The sequence below is a fragment of the Pantherophis guttatus genome, chromosome 3, assembly GCF_059756535.1.
Source record: "Pantherophis guttatus breed Tessera chromosome 3, ASM5975653v1, whole genome shotgun sequence".
NCBI classification, from domain to species: domain Eukaryota; kingdom Metazoa; phylum Chordata; class Lepidosauria; order Squamata; family Colubridae; genus Pantherophis; species Pantherophis guttatus.
The window spans coordinates 6,767,418-6,791,732 of NC_142065.1; the positions used below are offsets into that span (position 1 = coordinate 6,767,418).

Below are 24,315 nucleotides of genomic sequence, written 5' to 3' on the forward strand. Positions count from 1 at the left end.
TGATCAAAATGTGGGCACTTCACAACAGTTGCAGTGTCCCCGAGTTACGTGATCCCCATTTGTGACCTTCCCAGCTGGCTTCCGGCAAGCAAAGTCAATGGAGGAATCTGGATTCACTTAACGACTGCCTGATTCACTTAATAACGTCAGTGATTGGCTTAGCAATCATGGCAAAACACATCTTAAAATGGATGCGTTAACCACTCTCTTGTTTAGCAATGGAAATTCTGGTTTCAGTTGTGGTCATAAATTAAAGACAACTGGTATTGATGTTATATAAAGTTTATTCTAGACATGACAGGTAGTCCTCAGTTTACGACCACAATTGAGCCCAAAATGTATGTTGCTAAGTGAGAAATTTGTTAAGTGAGTTTTGCCCCATTTTACGACTTTTCTTGCCACATTTGTTAAGTGAATCACTGCCGTTCTTAAGTTAGTGACGTGGTTGCTAAGTATTTTACTAGATGACCACAATTGAGCTTAAAATTTCTGCTGCTAAGTGAGACAGGGAATTTCACCCCATTTTACGACCTTTCTTGCCACAGTTCTTAAGCGAATCATTGCAGTTGTTCAGCCAGTAACACAGCTGTTAAATGAATCGCTGAACTTGTTAAATGAGTCACACATTTGTTAAGTGAATTGCTGAACTTGTTAAATGAATCACAAAGTTGTTAAGTGAATCCGGCTTCCTCATTGACTTGGCTTGTCAGAAGGTCGGAAAAGGGAATCACGTGACCCCAGGACACTGCAACTGTCATAAATATGAGTCAGTGGTCAAGCATCCGAACGTAAATCACGTGAGCATGAGGATGCTGCAACGGTTGTAAGTCTGAAAAACGGTCATAAGTCACTTTTTTCAGTGCCGTCGTAACTTTGGATGGTCACTAAGTGAACTGTTGTAAGTCAAAGACTACCTGGGGCGGGTTGCAAAACCCGTTGCTACTGGTTCTCTGGTGGGCACGCTCGCGACAGTTCTGCGCATGCGCAGAAACGTCTAGGCGAGGGGACGGGACCTCCCACCCCCACTGCTACCGGTTCGCCCCGGATCCCACCACTGCTGTACATGCCTCATGATCTCTTTTCTGAACACTTGACATTATGGATCTGTTGACATGAACAGGAGCTGCGATCCCGTGCTCACAAACATATGAGGAAATCTGCAGGGATCCAAACATGCTCTCTTCATCATCTCCGATGGATTTTTTTTCTTTTTTTAGTTTCATATAAAAAGAACTTGTACCCTTGTGACATCTTCAATTCAATATATATCTGATCTTTCTCTCCGCCTCCCCTGTTTTTCATAACGTTTTTCATGAGGAAGCAATCCATTCAATACTTTATTTATTTATTTATTTATTTATTGGTTCGATTTATATGCCCCCCTTCTCCAGAGACTCAGGGCGGCTTACAATGCGTTAAGCAATAGTCTTCATACTTTTTGTATATACCTGCTTAGTAGGGCTTTCGGCCCCCCCAAGCGGTGTTCTTTTTTATACAAAGTCAGCTTATTGCCCCCACAATCCGGGTCCTCATTTTACCTACCTCGAAAGGATGGAAGGCTGAGTCAACCTTGAGCCTGGTGAGATTTGAACTTGCAGTATTTGCAGGCAACTGGTGTTACTTAACAGCACTTTAGTCTGCTGCGCCACCAAGGCTCTTACCACTGATCCAATGACGTTGCTTACTGTTGATCACAAGGATTTTTTTTTTTTGGCTCCCCTGATTATACAATCCACAATTTTTCTTGTTCTTTTGTTCACTCAAAATGTAGTCCTTCTGAAGTGTCTTTATGAAGGAAAGCTTATGTCTAAGATAGTGAAGTGAAGCAATTGAATTAAATAATTTTTAAAGAAAGAGATTTTTTTTTTAAAAAAAATTGATTTATATGCCGCCCTTCTCCGGAGACTCAGGGCGGCTTACAATGCGTTAAGCAATAGCCTTCATACTTTTGTATATTTTATACAAAGTCAGCTTATTGCCCCCACGAACTGGGTCCTCATTTCACCTACCTTAGAAAGGATGGAAGGCTGAGTCAACCTTGAGCCTTGGCGAGATTCGAACCAGCAGTAAATTGCAGGCAGCTGTGTTAATAACAGGGTGCGTAGACCACTGTACTATCAAGGCTTTGAACAACCATTTGTCTGAAATGGTATAGGGCGGGTGTCAGCAACCTGCGGCTCCGGAGCTGCATGCGGCTCTTTGGGCCCTCTGCTGCGGTTCCCTGTCAGGTGATCCCACCACTGGCTGGGCCTGCCCCTCGTCCTCCTCTCCCAGTCACTCCCTAGCCTGAGAAGGTAAGGGCGACGGTGGGGGATGGAGAAGCGGCGAGGGCAGAGACAGAGAGATACAGAGAGAGAGGGAAGGAGGGGAGAGAGGGAGGGAGAGATGTCAAAAGAGTTTTGTGGTTCCCGGTGTTTTTTAACAACCGGTTCTCTGCCCTCATGACCGGCTGGGTAGGTGTGGCTGGGGTGTGTGTCATGTGACTGATGGAAGTGAGTGATGTCGAGTTGGCCACACCCACCCAGGTTTTGTGGCTCCCGGTGTTTTTCTTTTCTGTGGGAAACGGGTCTAAATGGCTGTTTTGAGTGTTTAAGGTTGCAGAGCCCTGGTCTAGGGTTTCCTGCCTCAGCAGTGGGTTGGACTAGAAGACCTCCAAGGTCCCTTCCAACTCTCTTACTCTACTCTAATTCAATTAAAGAAATGCTTTATGGAGAAGATCTGTTGGTTTGCTTGGTTTCTGGGCTCAAGGCCACCTGTAGAGGAGCAGTAGCCTTCTTGTCCTGCTTAAAGGCTTCCCAGAAGTACAGGTAGTCCTTGACTTCCAACCGTTCATTTAGTGACCATTCAAAGGCAATGAAAAAAAGTTACTTGTGAAAGTTTTTCACAGTTTACGACCACTGCAGCATCCCCGTGGCCACGTGGAATCAAAATTCGGGCGTTTGGACAGTTACAGTGTCTTGTGATCCCCTTTTGCAAGCAAAGTCAATGGGGAACCCAGATTCGCTTAACAGCCGTGTTTCTCATTTCACAACTGCAGTGATTCACTTAACAACTGTGGGAGGAAAGCTTGTAAAATGGGGGGGAAAAAACTCATTTAGCAATCCTTTTGCTTAGCAAGGACAATTTTGGGCTCCGTCGTAGTCATAAGTCAAGGACTACCTGTATCGTGGTGACCATTGTTGGAACAGAAAAATCCTGCTGGATTTTTTTTTTAATCAGGAAAAATGAATGTTCCTGATCTGAATGAATGTTGACCTTTAAGCCAAGAATTTTGATGATGAGGAAGCTGCTGATAAAATCTTACAATTTAGCATCCTTTTTGAGGGTCGTTGAGGCCGCCTGGGGTTTTTCTGTGTCCTCAGGGTCACCTGAGTGGTGCAAATAGGTGTGGGGCCTGGGTTGTAGACTGGAGATAGATGATGATGTCAGTGGTGAAATGTTCCGAAGTCTGCTACTGATTCACTGTGTGCGCACATGTGCGGTGCATGCCAAATGCATGCTTTGCACGCATGGTCACCACAGGCACTACCGCGCAGCGCTGAAAAAGGAGGCTTAAGAAGCCTTTTGTAAGGTAAGTAGAATAGCGAGGAGGGACGGACAGCTGTGCTGCACAATTTAGATTCGCAGGATTTCCTGTTTTCTAGCGAATATAAATCACGCGGCACAGCTGATTGTTGGAATTTTTAATACTGGTTTCCCCGAACTGGTAGCTTTTATTACCAGTTCGGGCGAACTGGTCCAAACCAGTAGCATTTCACCCCTGGATGTCGTATCTCTCCCCCTCTGTGGGGAGAGGGCTGTTCAATTTTGACGTAGAGGGCCTCTTTGACCCCTCTTTCAAACCACCTGTCCTCTCTGCCCAATATATGTGGAATTTGCTGTCTTCAAAAGAGCGGCCTTTGTCTTTTAAATGCAGATGGGCTGCTGAATCTAGTCCTGATGAGTTTCTTAACAACTCAGTTCACCCTGAGGACACAGATAAAATCCCAGGCGGCCTCAACGACCCTCTTAAAGGATGCAAATGACCAGCTGTATGCAAGGAGTATAAATCCTTCCATTCCCCACCATCCAGTCAGAGCTGAAGAAGCTTCTTGGATGAGAAGCGAAACGTCTTCAAAAGAAAAAAACCAGAAAGTCCAGTTGCCTCTTGAAAAAAAAAAGCAGAGTTTTGCCCTATATTTCGGCTTTTCTCGCCACGGTTAAGTGAATCACTGCAGTTGTTTTTGCCAATTTTATAAAAAAAAATATGGGTGTCACCATGCTCAATTGTCTGAATCCTTTAATGTTCTCCTGATTACATTTTCACTGTCTAAGTTGAATTTTCAAAACTCTTTTCTTGAATTCATCTAAACTCTTTTGGTGAGTTTAATCGTGTAATCCACAGATCTGGGAAACACGGCAAGAAAGGTTTGGAGATTATTTTCTATATTCCAAAGACTTGGAAAGAAGAAATAACGGTCTAGGTAAAATAGGGAGGCTTCGAAACTTCTATAAATACAGAATTATGCCTCAAAATTCTGACTGGTTGGTTTTGTCTTTCAGCTCCATCAAAAGGCAGGAGTCCGTAAAAACTCCCACCACTCCCAAAATCACTACTTTCCCCCCGGTGCCCATCTCGTGCGACACAGTTCGAGGCAAATGCCGAGAAATGTTAACTTCGGCTCTCCAGACAGACAGTAAGTCACGGGAGAAATGAGTGTGGCTCATTTCTCTTGATTTTTCCTTCTGTGAACAATTTTTTCCTTGTATCCTAGTACTAAAAACGCCACTGAACACAACTACCAGTATATGTAATGTTCATCTTAGTCCCTACTGGATAAAATAAGATAAGATAAGATCTATTGTCACTTTTTCTGTGTACACACTGGCATACATTAAAAATGAAATTCTGATGTCTGCTCTCAAAAGAATCTACCTATCATTATCTATTTGTCTGTCTGTCTGTCTGTCTATCTATCTATCTATCTATCATCTTTCCATCCATCCATTTACCCACTCATCCACCCATATACATATACACATATTTATTTTATTTATTTATTTTATTAATCATATTTCTACGCCGCCCACTCTCCAAGGACTCTGGGCGGCTTACACCAAAGACAGTATACTAAACAGCATATTGCCCCCAAAATCTCGGTCCTCATTTTACCCACCTCGGAAGGATGGAAGGCTGAGTCAACCTTGAGCCGGTGAGATTTGATCCACTGATCTGCTGAACTAGCAGTCAGCTGAAGTAGCTGCAGTACAGTACTCTAACCACTGCGCCACCTGTTGTATATATACACATATTCACACACACTCATATATATACATACCTATATCTATATATCTATAGATATGTCTGTCTGTCTGTTTCTCTCCCTCCCTCACTATCAGTATCTATCTATCTATCTATCTATCTATCTATCTATCTATCTATCTATCTATCTATCTATCTATCTATCTATCTTCACTCCCTCTCCCTCCCTCCCTTCCTCTCTCTCTCAATCACAGACCATTTATTTTATTTTATTTATTTGTCAAGAACGTATTAGGTGATTTATATAATTATAAGCATAAATTGAATACATAAAATAGATACAAGTAGAGGAAACATTAGGACAGGAACAGTAGGCACGCTGGTGCATTTATGCACGCCCCTTACAGACCTCTTAGGAATGGGGTGAGGTCAACAGTAGACAGTTTAAGGTTAAAGTTTTAGGGGTTTGGGGAAAGAAACCACAGAGTCAGGTAGTGCATTCCAGGCATTGATCACTCTGTTGTTGAAGTCATATTTTCTGCAATCGAGTTTGGAGCAGTTTACCTTAAGTTTGTATCTATTGTGTGCTCGTGTATTGTTGCGGTTGAAGCTGAAGTAGTCATTGACAGGTAGGACATTGTAGCAGATGATTTTATGAGCTATGCTTAGGTCATACTGAAGACAGCTTGGTTCTAAGTTTTCCAGGCTCAGAATTTCAAACCTGGTGGCATAAGGTATTTTGTTGCAAGCAGAAGAGTTTAGAATACATAGTGGAAAATATGAGTCTTGAGAATTAACAAGGTTGATACTATATGGTATGGCATAAAGCTATTGCAGAATCTAGTTGTTTTACTTTGGATACCGCCTCCCAGAAGGTAACAAAGAAAACTGCTCATGGAGAGGATGTGTAGCATCCCTGACAATACTGTGGACCCTGCTCAAGCATCACATATGCCATGTCCCGGATGGAAGGAACTTCTAATAGTTGTTTCTGCTGTCCTCACCACTCTCTGCACAGCCTTCCTATCTGAAACAATAATACTTCCAAACCACCCAGTAATACAATACGACAGGATGCTTTCAATTGTCCCTCTATAACAGTGGTAAGGACAGGGGAAGGAGGCTCTTCTCAGAGCGAATTTAATATTTATTAATTGTTTGCATCCTAAACGTTTGTATAGAAATATATATCAACCACCTGCTTTACCAATAGAAGAGAATATTTGCAGTTCAGTGGTGTCCTTGGTGCTCCCTGAGTTTGGTTGTTACCTTGCAGAGGTTTCATGACCCAAGTACCATATTTTTCGGAGTATAAGACGGACCTTTTTCCCCCCTAAAAGGGGGAGAAAATTTAGGTGCGTCTTATACACCAAATGTAGCCCCGCCCACCTACTGGCCCCCACCCTTTGGCCTCTGCCTCCCAGCAGTTTACCTCCTTGCAGCAAGCAGCAAGAAGAAACAGCCCGTTTCAGCTTCAGCACAGCCTAAATAGCACAAGTTGATTGGATCAGCCTCCCGACTCTCAGCTGTTTTGCTCTCAGCTGTTTTGTGTGGGCTTCTGCTGCTTGCTGCAAGGAGGTAAATTTCTGGGAGCAGATTTTTTTTTCTTGTGCTAATCAAGTTATGCTGAAAACGAAAATGAAAGTAAAGCAGGCTGTTTGCTGCAAGGAGGCAAAATTGCTGGGAGGCAGACACAGATTTCTTTTTCTTGTTTTCCTCACCAAAAAAGGTAGGTGTGTCTTATAATCCGGGGCGTCTTATACTCTGAAAAATACAGTAGGTATAAAAAGAGCAAGCCCCACTCCCTTCTAGCGCTGATGATGTTACCTAGTTGGGTCATGAAACGTCTGCAAGAAAACAGCCAAAGCTCACAGAGCACCAAAGACTCCATACCTTGCTTTGCAGCTGGGCATCTCTGAGGAGGATTCACATTTGAGTGACAAGAGATGCCAGGTTTATTGGTTGTACAAATTTGAAGACACAAAACAGATGCTGGGGAAATGCTTTCTCTTTGGCTATAACCAATGGAATGATGTTTGATAGATGGCTTCATTGGCCAATTTGATGTAAAGTATTTTACTAGTTGACGACAACTGAGCTCAAAATTTATGCTGCTAAATGAGACAGGGGGATTTCACCCCATTTTACGACCTTTCTTACCACAGTTCCAGTGGTGGGATTCAAAATATTTACTACCGGTTCTGTGGGTGTGGCTTGGTGGGTGTGGCAGGGGAAGGATACTGTAAAATCTCCATTCCCTTCCCACTCAAGGGGAAGGATACTGCAAAATCCCCATTTCCTCCCGATCAACTCTGGAGACTCGGGAGGCAGAGAATAGATGGGGGCGGGGCCAGTCAGAGGTGGTATTTACCGGTTCTCCGAACTACTCAAAATTTCCGCTACCGGTTCTCCAGAACTGGTCAGAACCTGCTGAAACCCACCTCTGCACAGTTCTTAAGCGAATCATTGCAGTTGTTAAGCTAGTAACACGGTTGTTAAGTGAATCCGGCTTCCCCATTGACTTTACTTGACAGAAGGTCGCAAAAAGGGATCACGGGACCCCGGAACGCTGCAGCCGTCACAAATATGAACCAGTTGCCAAGCATCTGAATTTTGATTACGTGACCATTGGCATGCTACAGTGGTCCTATGCGTGATAAACGGTCGTAAGTCACTTTTTTCAATCCCGTTGTAACTTTGAACGGTCGCTAAATGAACTGTTGTAAATGGAGGACTCCTTGTAATACCTACTCTTAAATATTCCTATTGTGCCCCTTCCTCTTACAGATGACTACGTGGCCATTGGTGCCGACTGCGAGCAACTTGCTGGCCAGATTGAAGACTATATCCTTTCCTTGTTTGTGGTATCAGTAAACCAAAGCGAAGAGATACCGTATTTTTCGGACTATAAGACGCACCTTTTTGTCTCCCGAAAGGGGGTGAAAATGTCTGTGTGTCTTATAGGCCGAATATTGCGGAAGCCCCACCTACCTGCCAGCCATTTTTTTTGCCTCCACACGCCCTGTTTACGGGCCTTTTTTCAGCCCATTTTTGAGGCTTTTTTGTGCCCGTTTTTCCCCCCCAAAAAATGGGCTGAAAAAAGCCTCAAAAACAGGCTGAAAAAAGCCTCGAAAAAGGGCCAAAAATCCTCAAAAACAGCCCCCCAAAAGCCTTGAAAACGGGCTGAAAAATGTCTTGAAAATGGGCCAAGAAAAGCCTCCAAAACGGGCCGAAAAAATCCTCAAATATGGGGCAAAAAAAGCCTCGAAAAAGGGACAAAAAAATCCTCAAAAACAGCCCCCCCAAAACCTTGAAAATGGGTTGAAAAAAGCCTTGAAAACGGGCCGAGAAAAGCCTCCAAAATGGGCCGAAAAAAGCTGAAAAAATGGCCGAAAAAAGCCTCAAAAAAGGGCCAAAAATCCCCCAAAACAGCCCCCCCAAAAGCCCCAAAAATGGGCTGAAAAAAAGCCCCGGAAACAGCCCGAATAAAGCCTGGAAAAGGCCCGAAAAAAGGTAGGCCAAAAACATTTTTTTGTTCTTTTCTCTTCTAAATTTACGTGCGTCTTATAGTCCGAAAAATACTGTAAGTAACCTGATATTGTCCAGATGATTTGGCCTGCAGTCCTCTTACCCTCATTAAGTGTGTTAAAGGCCTTGAAAATTGAATCCCAGACTCCTGAGGGTATCACATAAAACAAAAAAAGAAAAGAAAATACAGGATTCTGATCAGAGGTTATTTCAAATGCAATCTCTTAATTCTTATTTTTATAGCCCTTTTCCAGACTCTGTATATCTTGCCATGATATAAAAAAGATGTGGAGACTCTGGAAAGAGTGCAGAGAAGAGCAACGAAGATGATTAGGCTAAAACATATGATGATCGATGGTTACAGGAACTGTGTATGTCTAGTTTAATGAAAAGAAGAACTATGGGGGGAAATGATAGCAGTGTTCCAATATCTCAGGGGCTGCCCTAAAGAAGAGGGAGTCAAACTATTCTCCAAAGCACCTGAAGGCAGGACAAGAAGCAACGGATGAAAACTAATCAAGGAGAAAAGCAATTTAGGACTAAGGAGACATTTCCTGACAATGTGAATGATTACTCAGTGGAATTCAGAATTCAGTGAGATCCCCTTCCACCTTTTTGGCTTTCTGGAAAAGCCTTAAAACCTGGCTGGCTGCGGGGGGGCCCAATGGGGATGCTTTTTGCTGGAGGTTGTTGCTGGGGTATTAGAGAAGACCTCCACCCCGTGCCATCTTTCTCCTTGGTCTCTATTTACAGTAAGTCTCGTTAATTCTTTTAAACCCTTTTTATATTTGTGTTTTTATCGGTAGGATTCTTGGTGCTCTCTGAGCCTGGTTGTTTTCTTACAGACATTTCATTACTAAGCTTAGTAACATCATCAGGTCTACTGTATTTCCCCCAAAATAAGACCTAACTGGAAAATAAGCCTTAGCATGGTTTTTCAGGATGCTCTACCCCCAAAATAAGCCCCAGTTAAGATCATCAGCCAGATGGGCATATATAGTACCGTATTTCCCCAAAGTTAAAAACCTAGCTGGAAAATAAGCCCTAATGCAGAGATGTCAAACTCGATTTCATTGAAGGCCGTATCAAGGTTGTGTTTGACCTCGGGGGGCCAGGTTGGGTGTAGCCAGGTGGGCATAGCCAGCTTGACGTCACTTATGTCCGGGGTGCCTATGGTGGCCCTGACTCTGCCAGTGAAAATGGGCTCCCGAGCTCTGTTTTTGGCTGCAATGACTTCCGGTAACCCTCTGCCAGTGAAAATGGAGCTCACTACGACCGTCTGCGGCCCTCGCGAGCTCCGTTTTCTCTGGCAGAGGCACCACGGGCCAGTCCTTCGCTGTTTCCGGGACAGCCCCGTGGGCCAGATCGAAGCACCCCATGAGTCGGATCCGGCCTGCGGGCCTTGAGTTTGACACCCTTGCCCTAATGTATCATTTGGAGCAAAAATTAATATATGACCCGGTCTTATTTTCGGGGAAATACAGTAGTAAGGGGAAATGAGAGAGCAAATTCTACCTGGATAAGGAAACCAAACATACATAAAATGAGAGCCCATTCCCTTCTAATATTGCTGATGACCTTAGTTGGGTAATGAAATTACTGCAAGAAATCAACCTCAGATACAGCTCAAGAGACATTGAGGATCCCACAGGCCTCCTCCTCCTCCCCCCCCATCACGCCCCACACTCCCTTCTAGCACTGATGATGTTACCTAGTTGGGTTATAATGTCTGCAAGAAAACTGTTGTGGCCCGTCAGCAGCCTGTGCAGTTAGTAGCTGATTCAACTTTGTTCAAATTCCTTCGCGTCTTGATTCCAGAAAACGTTTGATTTGGCTCTTGTTTCTCTCTCATCAGTTTTCCTGCAAATTGCTTCTGGGCATTCTGCCAACCACAGTAAGATTACGGTTATCTGAAATATTGTGCCTCAGAATTGATTTATTATTCTTTGAATTCTTGTTGGCTGTTAATGAAGTTAAATTAACAGCCTTTGTTCAGAAAAGACTGATTTAAATTAGTAAACTAAGGTTTGTACTAAGGTTTGTGTGTGATGTGGTCTTTGGGGTCCGTAGCTGGGGCAGAACAAAAACATCCCAGCTCAGTGAGCGCCAAGGACCCCACAATTTACTCCTGCGCCAGAAATGATTCTCTTCTGTTGGTTTTGCTCAGTTTCTTAGGCACGTGGATTATATTTCCTGCTGCCTGTAAAGGTATTATGCATGTGAAAACTTCAGCAGGTGTTAAAGGTGTATGGAGATTCTCAGTCATCCAGGTCATGGTTGTCCCAAAAGGTGCTTTTTCAGGAGGCAACTGGACTTTTCTTGTTTTTTTTCTTTGAAGACGTTTCGCCTCTCACTGGAGATGCAGACAACCCCAGACTCATCCCCAACAACCTGTGCCTGTCTTCAACAATGAAGGGACACCGGGCAGAGAAACATTCTGCAGTCAAGAGGGTTTCACATCCATTTGCACTACTCAGGTGACCCAGATGAACCTCCAAGTAGCCTCACCGACTCACTAAATTAAAAGGATGCAAATGACCAGCTATCTGCAAGGAGTATACATCCTTCCCTTCCCCACCATCCAGTCAGAGCTGAAGAAGCTTCTTGGAGGAGAAGCGAAACGTCTTCAAAGAAAAAAAACCAGAAAGTCCAGTTGCCTCCTGAAAAAGCACCTTTGGACATCCATCCATCACGTCTTCTGTTCATTTATGGTGACCCTTGATAAAATACCTATCTCAATCCTGAAACTTTGAAGACCCTCTCTTAGTGTGTGAGTACATAGACAATTTTCGGTGTGGTGGCTCAGTGGCTAAGATGCTGAGTTTGTCGATCAAAAGGTCGGCAGTTCAGCGGTTCGAATCCCTAGTGCTGCCGCGTAACGGGGTGAGCTCCCGTTACTTGTCCCAGCTTCTGCCAACCTAGCAGTTCGAAAGCATGTAAAAAATAATGCAAGTAGAAAAATAGGGACCATCTTTGGTGGGAAGGTAACAGCGTTCCGTGCGTCTTTGGCGTTGAATCATGCCGGCCACACGACCACGGAGACGTCTTCGGACAGCACTGGCTCTTCGGCTTTGAAACGACTCGCACATATATGCGAGGGGAACTTTTACCATTACCTTTACATAGACATTCCTGATGTGTTGATAAGATTCTGGCTTGGAGCTACAGTAAACACCCATTTCTCTGTGTTGATGGTCCTTAACGGCACCTGAACTTATATTCCAAGATGTGAAGAACACAGATTTGAAGTACAAAAATCGGATCAGGAGCCGCCTCTCCAACCTCAAGGACTCCAAGAACCCTGACCTCCGAAAGAATGTCTTGTGTGGAGTGATCACCCCTGAACAAATCGCGGTGATGACCTCAGAGGTGAGACGGGGAGAGACCTGGGAAGGCTAAAACATCTGGATTGGATCCATTCGATTCTTTTGCTGTGCAAACACAGGTAGTCCTCGACTGACAACCACAGCTGAGCCCAAAATGTCTGTTGTCAAGTGAGAACATGGCTTAAGTGAGCTTTGCCCCATTTTACAACCTTCCTTGCCTCAGTTGTTAAGTGAATCACTGCAGTGGTTAAGTTAGTAACCCGGTTGTTAAGTGAATCTGGCTTCCCCCGTTGACTTGGCTTGTCAGAAGGTCACAAAAAGGGATCACATGACCCGGGGACACTGCAACTGTCATAAATACGAGTCAGTTGCCAAGCGCCGGAATTTTGATCACGGGACCCTGGGGATGCTGCAACGGTCGTAAGTGTGAAAAACGGTGCTGAGTCACTTTTTTCAGTGCTGTCGTAGCTTTGAACGGTCACTAAATGGACTGTTGTAAGTCGAGGACTACCTGTATCTAGGGCTGAGGTGCCCACTTTGTTTTTAAAAAGGCCCCTGCATTTGTTTATTGATTTATTTAAAAGATTTATAGACTTGCCCATCTTTCAACTAACTCCTGTTTATGACCACAATTGGAATCGGAACGTCTCCAGTGTAAACGTTCAATGAGTGTTTATGACCATTTTTTTTTGCTGTAGTCATTAAAGAGAATGTGCCTTTCCCCATTGGCCCCCTTGGAAGTTCGCAAGTGGCTGTAGCTATTCTAAATATATACCGATTGCCAAACCCTTCGAATCCACACCTGTTAAAGCATTTTGATCATGTGTCTGTGGGGATGCTGCAATGGTCATAAAGGCGAGGACCAGTCGTAAAGTTGCCAAGGTTGAGAAACACTGTATTAGTCATTTCCATTTGTTTATTTATTTAATCCATCTGCACCACTTCTGATGTGATCACATCTGCATTAGCAAAAAAGTAAGAGTGGTTTGTATAAAGATTGATCTACTGAATACTGGAAGTGTAATCAACCATCTGGCTCATACTTCCATATGTGGTGGACATGCCCAAAAGATAAAAAATATTGGACGAAAATACATACTTGGTTGGAAAAAATGACAAAGCAACTCATAGACTTGAAACCAGAGATATTTTTGTTGGGCATTCTACCAGAAAAATATGATAAAAGGATTACATATCTGGTTTTACATATACTAACTGCAACTAGAATTGTATTTACACAGCAATGGAAAAACTATGAGATTCCGTCAGAGGAGAAGTTAATTAAGAAAATATTAGAATGTGCAGAAATGGATAGATTAACGCTCCCTATTAAGGATAAAGAAGAAAGTGAATATTTTTTGATATGGGATATATTTTATCAATGGCTAGACAATAGAAACAGAAGTTAGAAAGGAGGAGACATAAAAAGAGGAAATGTTAATGTGGAGAGTTGTTAAAGAAGATGATGTTAAGTACCGTTATTACATTGTTATATTATCAATATTATTGTGATGAATACTACAACAAATATGTGGATTATGACTGTTTAAAAATAACTGTACCCAGATCACACACTGTTCGATGGAAATTGAATGTTATATAAATAAAATAAATAAAAAGTGAAAAAAAAAGTAAGAGTGGTTAAAATACAATCCATACAATGTAGTAAAGCCACAAGCATCCATAAAAAGGGTAAAATGACTGGAAGGAGTGACTCTTGTCAGTATCTGATGATCTTTGCAGTTATTCAGATCTGCAGGGGATGAGATAAGCCAATCCTGGCCAGTCGTTTAGGCAGTTGGAGATCAGAACTGCCATTGCTTATGGGAGCTAGGTATGTCTAGCCCAGGGCTCTCCAAACTTGTTGTCTTTATGACTTGTGGACTTCAACTCCCAGAATCCCTGGCTGCCTAATTCAGCAGAGGACTGGAGGTCTCTTGGAGACTGAGGAGGTTGGGAGGACTAATTTCCATTCTTGTTTAAAAACATGATGGCACCATGATTAGAATGCAGTATTGCAGGCTGACTCTGCCCGCAGCCTGGAGTTCAGTCCTCACTGGCTCACAAATTGACTCAGGCTTCCATCCTTCCGCGGTCAGTAAAATAAGGACCCAGATTGCTGAGAGCAAGATGCTGCCATTATAACCTGCCCAGAGAAGGCTGCAAAGCACTGTGAAGCGGTATATAAGTCTAAGTGCTATTGCTATTTGGCTGTGGAATTCTGGGAGTTGAAGTCCAGAAGAGCCAGTCGTGTGCTGCAGCTGCCAAAAAAGCCAACACAGTTCTGGGCTGCATCAACAGAGGGATAGAATCAAGATCACGTGAAGTGTTAATACCACTTTATAAGGCCTTGGTAAGGCCACACTTGGAATCCTGCATCCAGTTTTGGTCGCCACGATGTAAAAAAGATGCTGAGACTCTAGAAAGAATGCAGAGAAGAGCAACAAAGATGATTAGGGGACTGGAGGCTAAAACATACAATGAACAGTTGCTGGAATTGAGTATGTCTAGTTTGATGAAAAGAAGGACTAGGGGAGACATGATAGCAGCGTTCCAATATCTGAGGGGCTGCCAAAAAGAAGAGGGAGTCCAGCTATTCTCCAAAGCACCTGAGGGTTGGACAAGAAGCCATGGATGGAAACTCATCAAGGAGAGAAGCAACTTAGAACTAAGGAGAAATTTCCTGACAGTTGGAACAATTAATCAGTGGAACAACTTGCCTCCAGAAGTTGTGAATGCTCCAACACTGGAAGTTTTTAAGAAGACGTTGGATAACCATTCGTCTGAAGTGGTTTAGGGTTTCCTGTCTGGGCAGGGGGTTGGACTAGAAGGCCTCCAAGGTCCCTTCCAACTGTTATTCTCTATTCAAGTCTATTCTATTCAAGTTGCCACGTTTGGAGGTCCCTGGTTTAACCTATTTTAGAGAAGGATTAAAGGGGGGCATGTTAACCGACTTCCAGTACAGTGGTACCGTGGTACTCAACAGCTTTGAAACTTGTTGAATTTGATACTCAATGCATTTTGACATGAACATTTTGTCCGGGTACTCAATTCACAAGCTACAATATACCGCTGTCAGCTGCCTTGGGGCTCACTATATTATTTCTGATGGATTAAATTTGTTTGGTGCTCATCGTTTTTGGTACTCATTGTGCCTCCCGGGACCAATTAAGGATGAGAACCAAAGTACCACTATACTTGTAGGGCTATCACAGAGAAGAGAGGATTGACTTACTCTCCAAAGCCCCTGAAGGCAGGACAAGAAGCAGTAGATGGAAGCTTGTTAAAGCGAGATCCAATCTAGAACTAAGGAGAAATTTCCTGATGGTGAGAACAATTAATCAGCGGAACAATTTCCCTCCAGAAATTGTGGGTGCTCCATCACTGAAGATATTTAAGAAGAGTTTGGACAGCCACTTATCCAGGATGGCATGAGGTCTCCTGCGTGAGCAGAGGTTTGGACTAGATGACCTCCAAGGTCCCTTCCAGCCCCATAATTCTGTGTTGAATTAAGCAAATGTTGAAAGTGTTTCTGTGTTTCCAGCTTCGGAGCTTGCTGCCCTGTTTTTGCCTGCCTTGTAGTGAAGTGACCCTTTGCGTTGTTTCCTGGACAGGAAATGGCCAGCAATGAACTGAAAGAGATCCGCAAAGCCATGACCAAGGAAGCCATCCGGGAGCATCAGATGGCCAAAACCGGAGGGACCCAGACAGACCTCTTCACTTGTGGCAAGTGCAAGAAAAAGAACTGCACCTACACTCAGGTGAGATTTAAAACCATTCAAATCTCCCTTCCCCAGAGGGATCCTGGGCGATCTGCAAATGCTAAAAAACATGATAAAAGTTAAAATCATAAAAATGGAATTGAAAAATCTTAAATAGCGCAGGAATACAGGCAGTCCTCGACGTACGACCACAATGGAGCACAAAATTTCAGTTGTTAAGTGAGACATTTGTTAAGCGAATTATGTTTCGTTTTATGACCTTTCTTGCCACAGGGTCGTTGTTAGGTGAATCACTACAGTTGATATGTTAGTAACCCGGTTGTTAAGTAAATCTGGTTTCCCCACTGACGTGACTTATCAGAAGGTCACGAAAGTTGATCACATGACCCTGGGACACTGCGACGGTCATAAATATGAACCTGTTGCCCAGCGTCTGAATTTTGATCACATGATTGTGGCTGCCAAGGTCGTCATTGTGAAAAATGGCCGTAAGTCACTTTTTCCAGTGACGTCGTAACTTTGAACGGTCATTAAACAAACTGTTGTGAGTCGAGGTCTACCTGTAGTTGTGATACGTGGAAGGGGTGAGGAAAGATGATGATTTGACAGTTTTGGAGATCGGCAACCTGGCGGAGGCTTATCCTGACTTTGATTCCCACAGGTGCAAACCCGCAGTTCAGATGAGCCAATGACAACCTTTGTGGTATGTAACGAATGTGGAAATCGCTGGAAGGTAAGCAATTGTTGTGGCCTGTCGGCCGCCGGCCCCTCCAGCAACTAAATCAGAGGAAGAGGAGGAGGTGTGGGAGTCAGGGTGGGCATCAGGGCAACCTGGGAGCTCAGGGGGAAGAGGGAATGGAGCTTGCAGAGAGAGAGAGAGAGAGACAGGCAGAACCTCTGGCTGATGAGGAAGAGGAGGAACAGCTGGGTCCAGTGCCTGATGCCCGGATGTGCAGAAGGCAGAAGTGTTCTGTCCCCGTCTCACACACGCACACAAACAGCCAGCCAGGGGTTAAATAAAACTGGCAGACAGCAAATTCTTTCAATAAGAGGATTGGCAGCAACCCAGTAGCTGCTTGCCAAGAACTTTACTCATAGAGGGAGGGGTTGTTCCTCCGTCAGATAAACCCAAACAAGATACACACAGTTCAAGAATTGTCAAGTCCAGTCCGTATTAAATCCAAGGCAAATAATGTTGTTTCCAAAGATACAATGTGACTCGCTAGTAGTTTTGTTTTGTCAGTCACAGAGTCTGAATGGCCACCTCACCCCCTTTTATCCCCTGTGGGGTGTGGTCCAGTGACTCAGCTTAATCTCTGGCACGCCTCCTTTTCTGTTGCGTGCACTTGTCTCTCCGACGCTGGCGTGGATCCAGCCAAGACTTATCTCCGTCACTGTCTGACTGCGAGGAGATACCTGGCTCCTGGCCAATCTCTTCTCCTTCGGGAGACACCTGAGGCATTGCCAGAGAGGAGGGTCCTGGAGAGGGAGGCCTGGCCAACTCCTCTCCTTCATGTTCGGAGCCTTCTCCCTCCGATAAGTCGGCCTCGGGGGTTGGAGTCACAACAAGAGGAGAGGAGAGCAGTGAAAATCTATGAGATGGTCCTTGGGACAGAAGAGCCACCACTGCTAGTGAGGCCTCACTCTAGCTCTGGGGATAAAAGGCAGGGTTAGGGTTAGAGCGATGAATAGGTGTAGCAGACAACTATTCATCTTCCGGCCGGCCGGATTTGTTAGCCTGTGAGAGAAACTTTTAGCCGGGGCTGCCGGCATTCCTAATGCAAGGAATCCTTTGAGTTCACGTCAGAGGGTTTGTCATGATATTGCGGAGGCAGCGTGCAATCGCGGATCACAGAAGCTGGGTCAGAACAGCAGCAATTCCATTCCTGTACTGAATTAGGCAGTCAGTTTTGTTTTTCAATCTTACAAAGCGGATTAAAAAAGGAATCCGAGAAGTCCATGTAAATGTTAGCCTGCTCTGAAGCTGTGACCGAGAAGCCACACCTTAATTTTCATGGAGGGAAAACTGCACAGGATTGATGTACCAAGGCCAGGATCCAAAGTCTCCAGAGTTGGCTGATTATCTTCAGGCAGGTGTATCTGCTGGTTGTATTACAATAGGACCTTTTAACTCAAATGCTTGGATCTTCCTTGGTGACATTTTGAGGGCTCCTAAAAAGGGACACGGTGGCTCAGTGGCTAAGACGCTGAGCTTGTCGATCGAAAGGTCGGCAGTTCAGCAGTTCGAATCCCTAGTGCCGCGTAATGGGGTGAGCTCCTGTTATTTGTCCCAGCTTCTGCCAACCTAGCAGTTCGAAAGCCCGTAAAAAATGCAAGTAGAAAAATAGGGACCACCTTTGTTGGGAAGGTAACAGCGTTCCGTGTGCCTTTGGCGTTGAGTCATGCCGGCCACATGATCACGGAGACGTCTTCGGACAGCGCTGGCTCTTCGGCTTTGAAACGGAGATGAGCACCGCCCCCTAGAGTCGGGAATGACTAGCACAGATGTGCGAGGGGAACCTTTACCTTTAAAACGGGTAGAATTGTGAATCACTTTGTTGGGATGGCCTCAGCATGTCATATATGTAATTTCAGCCAAGGACACGTCATTGAGCTTCATTCATGGAACCAGTTTGGTGTAGTGATTAAGGTGTTGGTCTAGAAACTAGGAGACGGTGAATTCTAGTCTCACCTTGGGCATAGAAACCAACTGGGTGACTTTGGGCCAATCACCAAGAGATGATGAATTCTAGTCCTGCCTTAGGCACGAAAGCTGATTGGGTGACTTTAGGCCAATCACCAGGAGATGATGACTTCTAGTCCCGCCTTAGGCATGAAAGCTGGCTGGGTGACTTTGAGCCAATTACTAGGAGACAGTGAGTTCTAGTCCCTCCTTAGGCATAAAGGCCAGCTGGTTAACTTGGGGTCAGTCGCTCTCTTTCAGTTCAACTCACCTCACAGGGTTTTGTTGTGGGGAAAATAGGAGGAGGAAGGAGTATTGGATAGGTTCACAGCCTTGAATTATAAAGGGAGAATAAAAGAAAGGGAGGGAGGGAAGGAAGGAGGAAGACGGAGAGAGAGGGAGGGAAAGAAGAGAGGGGGGAAAGAAAGGAGAGAGATAGATGAAGAGGAAGGAGTATTGAATATGTTCACTGCCTTGAATTATAAAGTTATAAAGGGAGAATGGAAGGGAAGGGAAGGAAGCAAAATAGAAGGGTAAGAAAGGAAAGGAAAGGAAGAGGAAAGAAGGAAAGGAAAGGAAAAGGAAAGAAGGAAAAGGAAAGGAAAGGAGGAAAGGAAAGAAAAGAGGAAAGGAAAGGAAAGAAGGAAAGGAAAGATGAAAAGGAAAAGAAAGGAAAGAAGGAAAGGAAAGGAAAGAAAAGAAAAGGAGGAAAGAAAATGAAAGAAGGAAAGGAGGAAAGAAAAGAAAAGGAGGAAAGGAAAGAAGGAAAGGAAAGATGAAAAGGAAAAGAAAGAAAAGGAGGAAAGGGAAGGGAAGGGAAGGAAAGGAAAGGAAAGGAAAGGAAAGGAAAGGAAAGGAAAGGAAAGGATCCGGTCACTACCTCCTGGCTAACTTCTCCTCTCCATCCTGAATTCCATCCTTTTCTGACCAATCCTTCACCACCACAACTGAACTACAAGCCCAGCATTCCACAAGGAAAAAAACCCCCACACCCGTTCGGTGCATCTGTGGGGACCCCCCCCCTTCCCATTCAGCAGAAGAGCCTTTCCAGTACAGCCGATTCTGTCTCTAAACCCCCTTCCTCCTCCTTACAGTTCTGCTGAAATCGTCTCCGAGGGGAGCAGCCACAGCCGATTCAGGGCCCCGCAAGTTCTGCCACGGACTCCCGCAAGTACCGCCAGCAGATTTTTGTCCTGTTTTGTCGCCAAGTTTGCTTTGTGCTCTGTACATCATCCAGGAGGGCCCGGCTGCCTGCACACCTGTCGGAAGTAGCAGCGGCTGGGAACGGAGGCCACCGGGATGGCACCGGATGGAAAGTTTACCGAGACCAGCCAGCTTATTGTGAGAATGTGGGACAGCAATTTCTTTTTTTTTTTCCTTTTCTTTTTGGTTCTTGTTTCGTTTCTTTTCTCTTAAAACGGCCAGGCTTCGAGCCTCAAAGTTGTACAGAAGCTTCTTGCGACTCTCTCCTTGGCTCCGGGTGCGACTCTCAAAAGCTACAACCAGTATTAACCCCGACTCCCTCATCCTGGGTTCAAGGCTCCTTTTGTTGTTGCGCAGGATGACATTTTATCGCTTCCATTGCACAAACCCTGCCCGGCTTGAAAGCCGGTGCAAAGTGGGGATCTGAGGGATTTTCGATCCGAGACCTCCCTGCCCCTCTACCGAAATAAGTATTATTACTCGTCCTGCTTTCGTTCTGTTTTGAGGGGGCTGGAAAGAATAGGAAATAAGAGTTAAAAGTGTTGGTTTTTTTCTTCTTCTCAAATCGGTTGAAATATATGATATAAAATCTTCCGTGCCTGAGTTGTGAAGCCAAATAATCTTAGAAAAATTGGCCACGAGGTGAAAAACGTGAGCTTCGAAAGAAAACTAGGAGAGGGGAGGGGAAAAAAATCAAAATTCAAAAGTGTTTGTAGGAAAATAGCTTTAATTTCAGCAGACTCTCTGCAATGGGAGTGGGAGGGCGGGGGGGGGGGGGGGAAAAAGCAGATATGAATTTCTTACAATCTTTCAGCCTCCTTGTAAGTTTGCAGCTTGCAGACTTCGGAGAACTGCCGTGCGTAAAACAGAGACAGTTCGGCTTGCATCCATCTTGACTGTTGTGTCTGAAATCCCGCACTTTGCTGCGTTTTTTTTTTTTTGTGTGTCCCAGGAATACAACTGCCACATGCTAATCGCACCTACGTACCAGTTCCCATTTTCCACATAGGAAAATGAACTCACGCAGATACACACAAATATGAAAATATGAAATATGAAAAGAGAGCCGTTTTATACTTGAAGTGGATAATTTGGCCTGCATGCCCAGGCCCCTTCGGCAGCCTCTAAGTGTTACTAACACAAAAGTATTTTGAGTTTGTTAAATGAAAATTCCTGGTGATGTGAGGGAAGGAAAAAGGAGAAGTTTGCTTAGGCTGGTGGTATTTAAATACTGTGTAAGTTCTCAGAAAAGAGTTGGAAAAGATTTTAAACCAGCGTGTCTCAAATTTCCAGACAGGTAGACTTCAACTCCCAGAATTCCCCAGCCAGCACAGCTGGCTGGGGGATTCTGGGAGTTGAAGTCCACCTGTCAAAACGTTTGCCGACTTTGAGAAATATCATTTTAGATCTTCCCCTCCAGTCATCCAAGGTAGCTAAGTTTACCCGGCAAATGAAAGCCTGAAAAATCAATTCACGTTTTGGGAAAGGTGGTTCGCCCAAAGGAACTTGGGATTTGTACCTCTGCTGCCACATCTCGTAATCGGGGCCCTCTCTCGTTTTATTTCACCTTAAATTTTATTTTGTGTGTTCCATGTACAGTCGCAAATGCAAAACAATAAAACTTCCTTCACAAAGAACAGAGCCATCTGCTTTCGATGCAGCGCACCCGCCGTGCCAGTCAGTTTTTATTATTTTTTCATTAAAATTGGGGAAAAAAGCAGAGCTTTTTCTGTTGATGTCCATTTTTCTGTTGCCTAAACTACCACTCCTTTCAAATCTTGCCAGGTTACCCAGCATGCTTTCCCTGACCTTGATTGGTTTTAACCATGGTTGGTTACTGGTTAACCGTGGTTGGTTACAATACTGTGTGTGCCTCAATCTACCTTATAGTACAGGCAATACTTGACTTACAACAATTTGTTTAGTGACCGTTTGAAATGACAGCGGCCCTGGAAAAAGTGACTTATGACTGTACTTCACCCTTACGACCGCTGCCGTATACCCAGTCACGTGATCAAAATTCGGCCGCTTGGCAACTGACTTAATATTTATGACGGTTGCAGCGTCCCCCAAGTCACGTGATCCTCTTTTGCGACCTTCTGACAAGCAACGTCAATGGGGGAAGCCAGATTCACTTAACAACCGTGTCACTAACTGAAAAAGTGCAGTGATTCCCTGAACCACTGTGGCAAGAAAAGTCGTAAAATGGGGCCAAACTCGCTTATCTGTCTCGCTTAGCCACAGAATTTTGGGCTCGATTGCGGTCGTAAGTCGAGGACTACCTGTAGTAAGCTTATGGCTCACTGAATTATGTAAACACTGATAATAGATTAACCCAATGAGCAGGCTCAACCTTGTGTAACCGAGGTTTGGGAAAATAACACACGATTTGCGTTCAGTTGAATATGAGGCAATACAATCGGCAGTTCTAAGGTGATTTGTCGCCTCAGCTGAACATGGTTTGAAATGTCCCCAACGGGAGGATCTGAAACCATGAGTGAGAGGGAGAAGGCCAGGATGGAGCCCTTGTGTGCTGCCTCATTTTAAGCCAATGTTTTTTAAACTTGGCCACTTTTAAGATGGTTGGACTTCAACTCCCAGAATTCCCTAGCTGGCAACCAGCCTAAAGCCAGACTGACATGGCCGGCTGGGGCATTCTGGGAGTTGAAGTCCACCCATCTTAAAGTGGCCAAGTTTGAAAAAACGCCATTTTAAGCCATCAGATATGAGGAATGTATGAAGAGAGCTAAAATAATGTTTTCCTAGAGTTATATTTTCTTGTAGAATTTTTTTTCCCTCTGACTTTTTTGACCCAGCTGCCATGTCAACGTAGCGGTTTAGCGGTTGTAAAAATCCCTCTTTCGGGAGCCAAGTCGAACATCAAACCATGCCTAGAAAAAGGAAAATGGACGGCTAGATTCACCCAATGTATTCATTTAATCCAATAGGAGCGCAGTGGCTCATATGGCTATGATGCTGGGCTGCCAATTGGTGTTCGAGACCCGGTTGCTGCCATGTGGCGGACGAGCTCCCATTACTTGCTCCAACTCCCGCCAACCCAGCAGTTCGAAAGCAGGCAACCTCAAGAAAAATAGATGGGTGCCACTTTGTTGGGCCGCCCTGAGTCTCCGGAGAAAGGCGGCATATAAATTGAACTAATTAAATTAAATTAAATTAAATTAAACATGAAAGGAGCCCGTCTTGGTGTCCCCCAGAGAGTGATGTCACCAGCAAATTCTTTCAACCCGAAATTCTTCAATGCTCCCGACACAAATCTAGTAGTAATATCCAGTTCAATGAAGTAATTTACGCCAAAAACTAATTTAATGAGCAGCGCTGGTGCAGTGGTTAGAGTGCAGTACTGCAGGCTACTTCTGCTGATCACTGGCTACCAGCAGTTTGGCAGTTCGAATCTCACCAGGCTCAGGGTTGACTCGGGCTTCCATCCTTCCGAGGTCGGTAAAATGAGGACCCAGATTGTTGGGGGCCATATACTGACTCTGTATACTGCTTAGAGAGGGCTGTAAAGTCCTATGAAGCGGTATGTAAGTGCTATTGCTATTGCTATTAAATTAAGGTGAATCTCGGTTAGATTTTGGGGGATTTAGTGTGTTATTCCCACGCAGACTGTTTGATTAGTCACCAGTGAATATATTATGTGGGTCAAGGAAATAATTTAACTCGGTACAGGAAGTCCTTAACTTACAACCATTCAGTGATCCAGGTTATAACAAGAAAGTAATTTATATCCATTTTCTACACTTACAACCATTGCAGTATCCCCATAGTCACGTGATCATGTATTTATGACGGTTGCACAATCCCACGGTCATGTGACCTTATGACAAGCGAAGTTCCATGTGGGAAGACAGATTCATTTAACAACCGTGTCACTGACCTAACAACTGCAGTGATTCACTTTCCAAATGTAGCCAGAAAGGTCATAAAATGGGGCAAAGCTCAGGTAACAGCTGTCGCGCTTAGCAACCGAAATTTTGGGTTCAATTAGGGTCATAAGTTGAGGACTGCCTGTATATTCAAATCTTCCCTTGCCTAGAGTTTCAGTGGTGAAATGAAAAGCCATGGGAAATATACAAGAAACGTACTTTTCCCAAGGTAATTTTCAACTCAAAACTACAATCATTTGAGTGGAAAAACTCTAAAAAAAAAAAAAAAAAAGCTGAAATTTTTGCAGAAGGAAAAATGGGTTCAATATTAGGGAGGAAAGGATTTGACATTACGAATGTCCACACACAATCAGTGGAACAACTTGCCTCCAGAAGTTGTGAATGCTCCAACGCTGGAAGTTTTTAAGAGATTGGACAACCATTTGTCTGAAGTGTTATAGTGTTTCCTGCCTAAGCAGGGGGTTTCCTGCCTAAGCAGACTAGAAGACCTCCAAGGTGCCTTCCAACTCTTGTTATTCTAAGTTCTAAATGACCAGGGCCACTGCTGGGTGTATATGTGGCCAGATTTCGCTAGCTATTTGGTCTCTGCGCCAGCGTGAGAAAACGCCGAATATGGCTATTCCAACATTTCAGTCTGCAGCAGATCCACTCTCAAATTCACTGTTTTATATATTTTGCAAATTAAATAAAAAAATATATTTAC

General features: G+C 44.2%; 1 protein-coding gene across 3 annotated transcripts in view; it reads left to right on the forward strand.

The window, feature by feature from the left end:
* TCEA2 (transcription elongation factor A2) overlaps window positions 1-21,338 on the forward strand; it is a 34,319-nt gene extending 12,981 nt beyond the window's left edge. For 2 of the 3 annotated variants that reach the window (XM_087891006.1, XM_034401801.3), the window contains 6 exons: window positions 4,543-4,676; window positions 8,030-8,086; window positions 11,985-12,139; window positions 15,711-15,857; window positions 16,480-16,551; window positions 19,596-21,338. In XM_087891006.1, coding sequence (XP_087747132.1) covers window positions 4,543-4,676; window positions 8,030-8,086; window positions 11,985-12,139; window positions 15,711-15,857; window positions 16,480-16,551; window positions 19,596-19,604 — 574 coding nt within the window. In that variant the 3' untranslated portion in view covers window positions 19,605-21,338. Of the gene's footprint in view, window positions 1-4,542; window positions 4,677-8,029; window positions 9,365-11,108; window positions 12,140-15,710; window positions 15,858-16,479; window positions 16,552-19,595 lie in introns of all 3 variants that reach the window. The other variant, XR_015733475.1, reaches the window with a different exon arrangement.
* The last annotated feature ends 2,977 nt before the right edge of the window (window positions 21,339-24,315 follow it).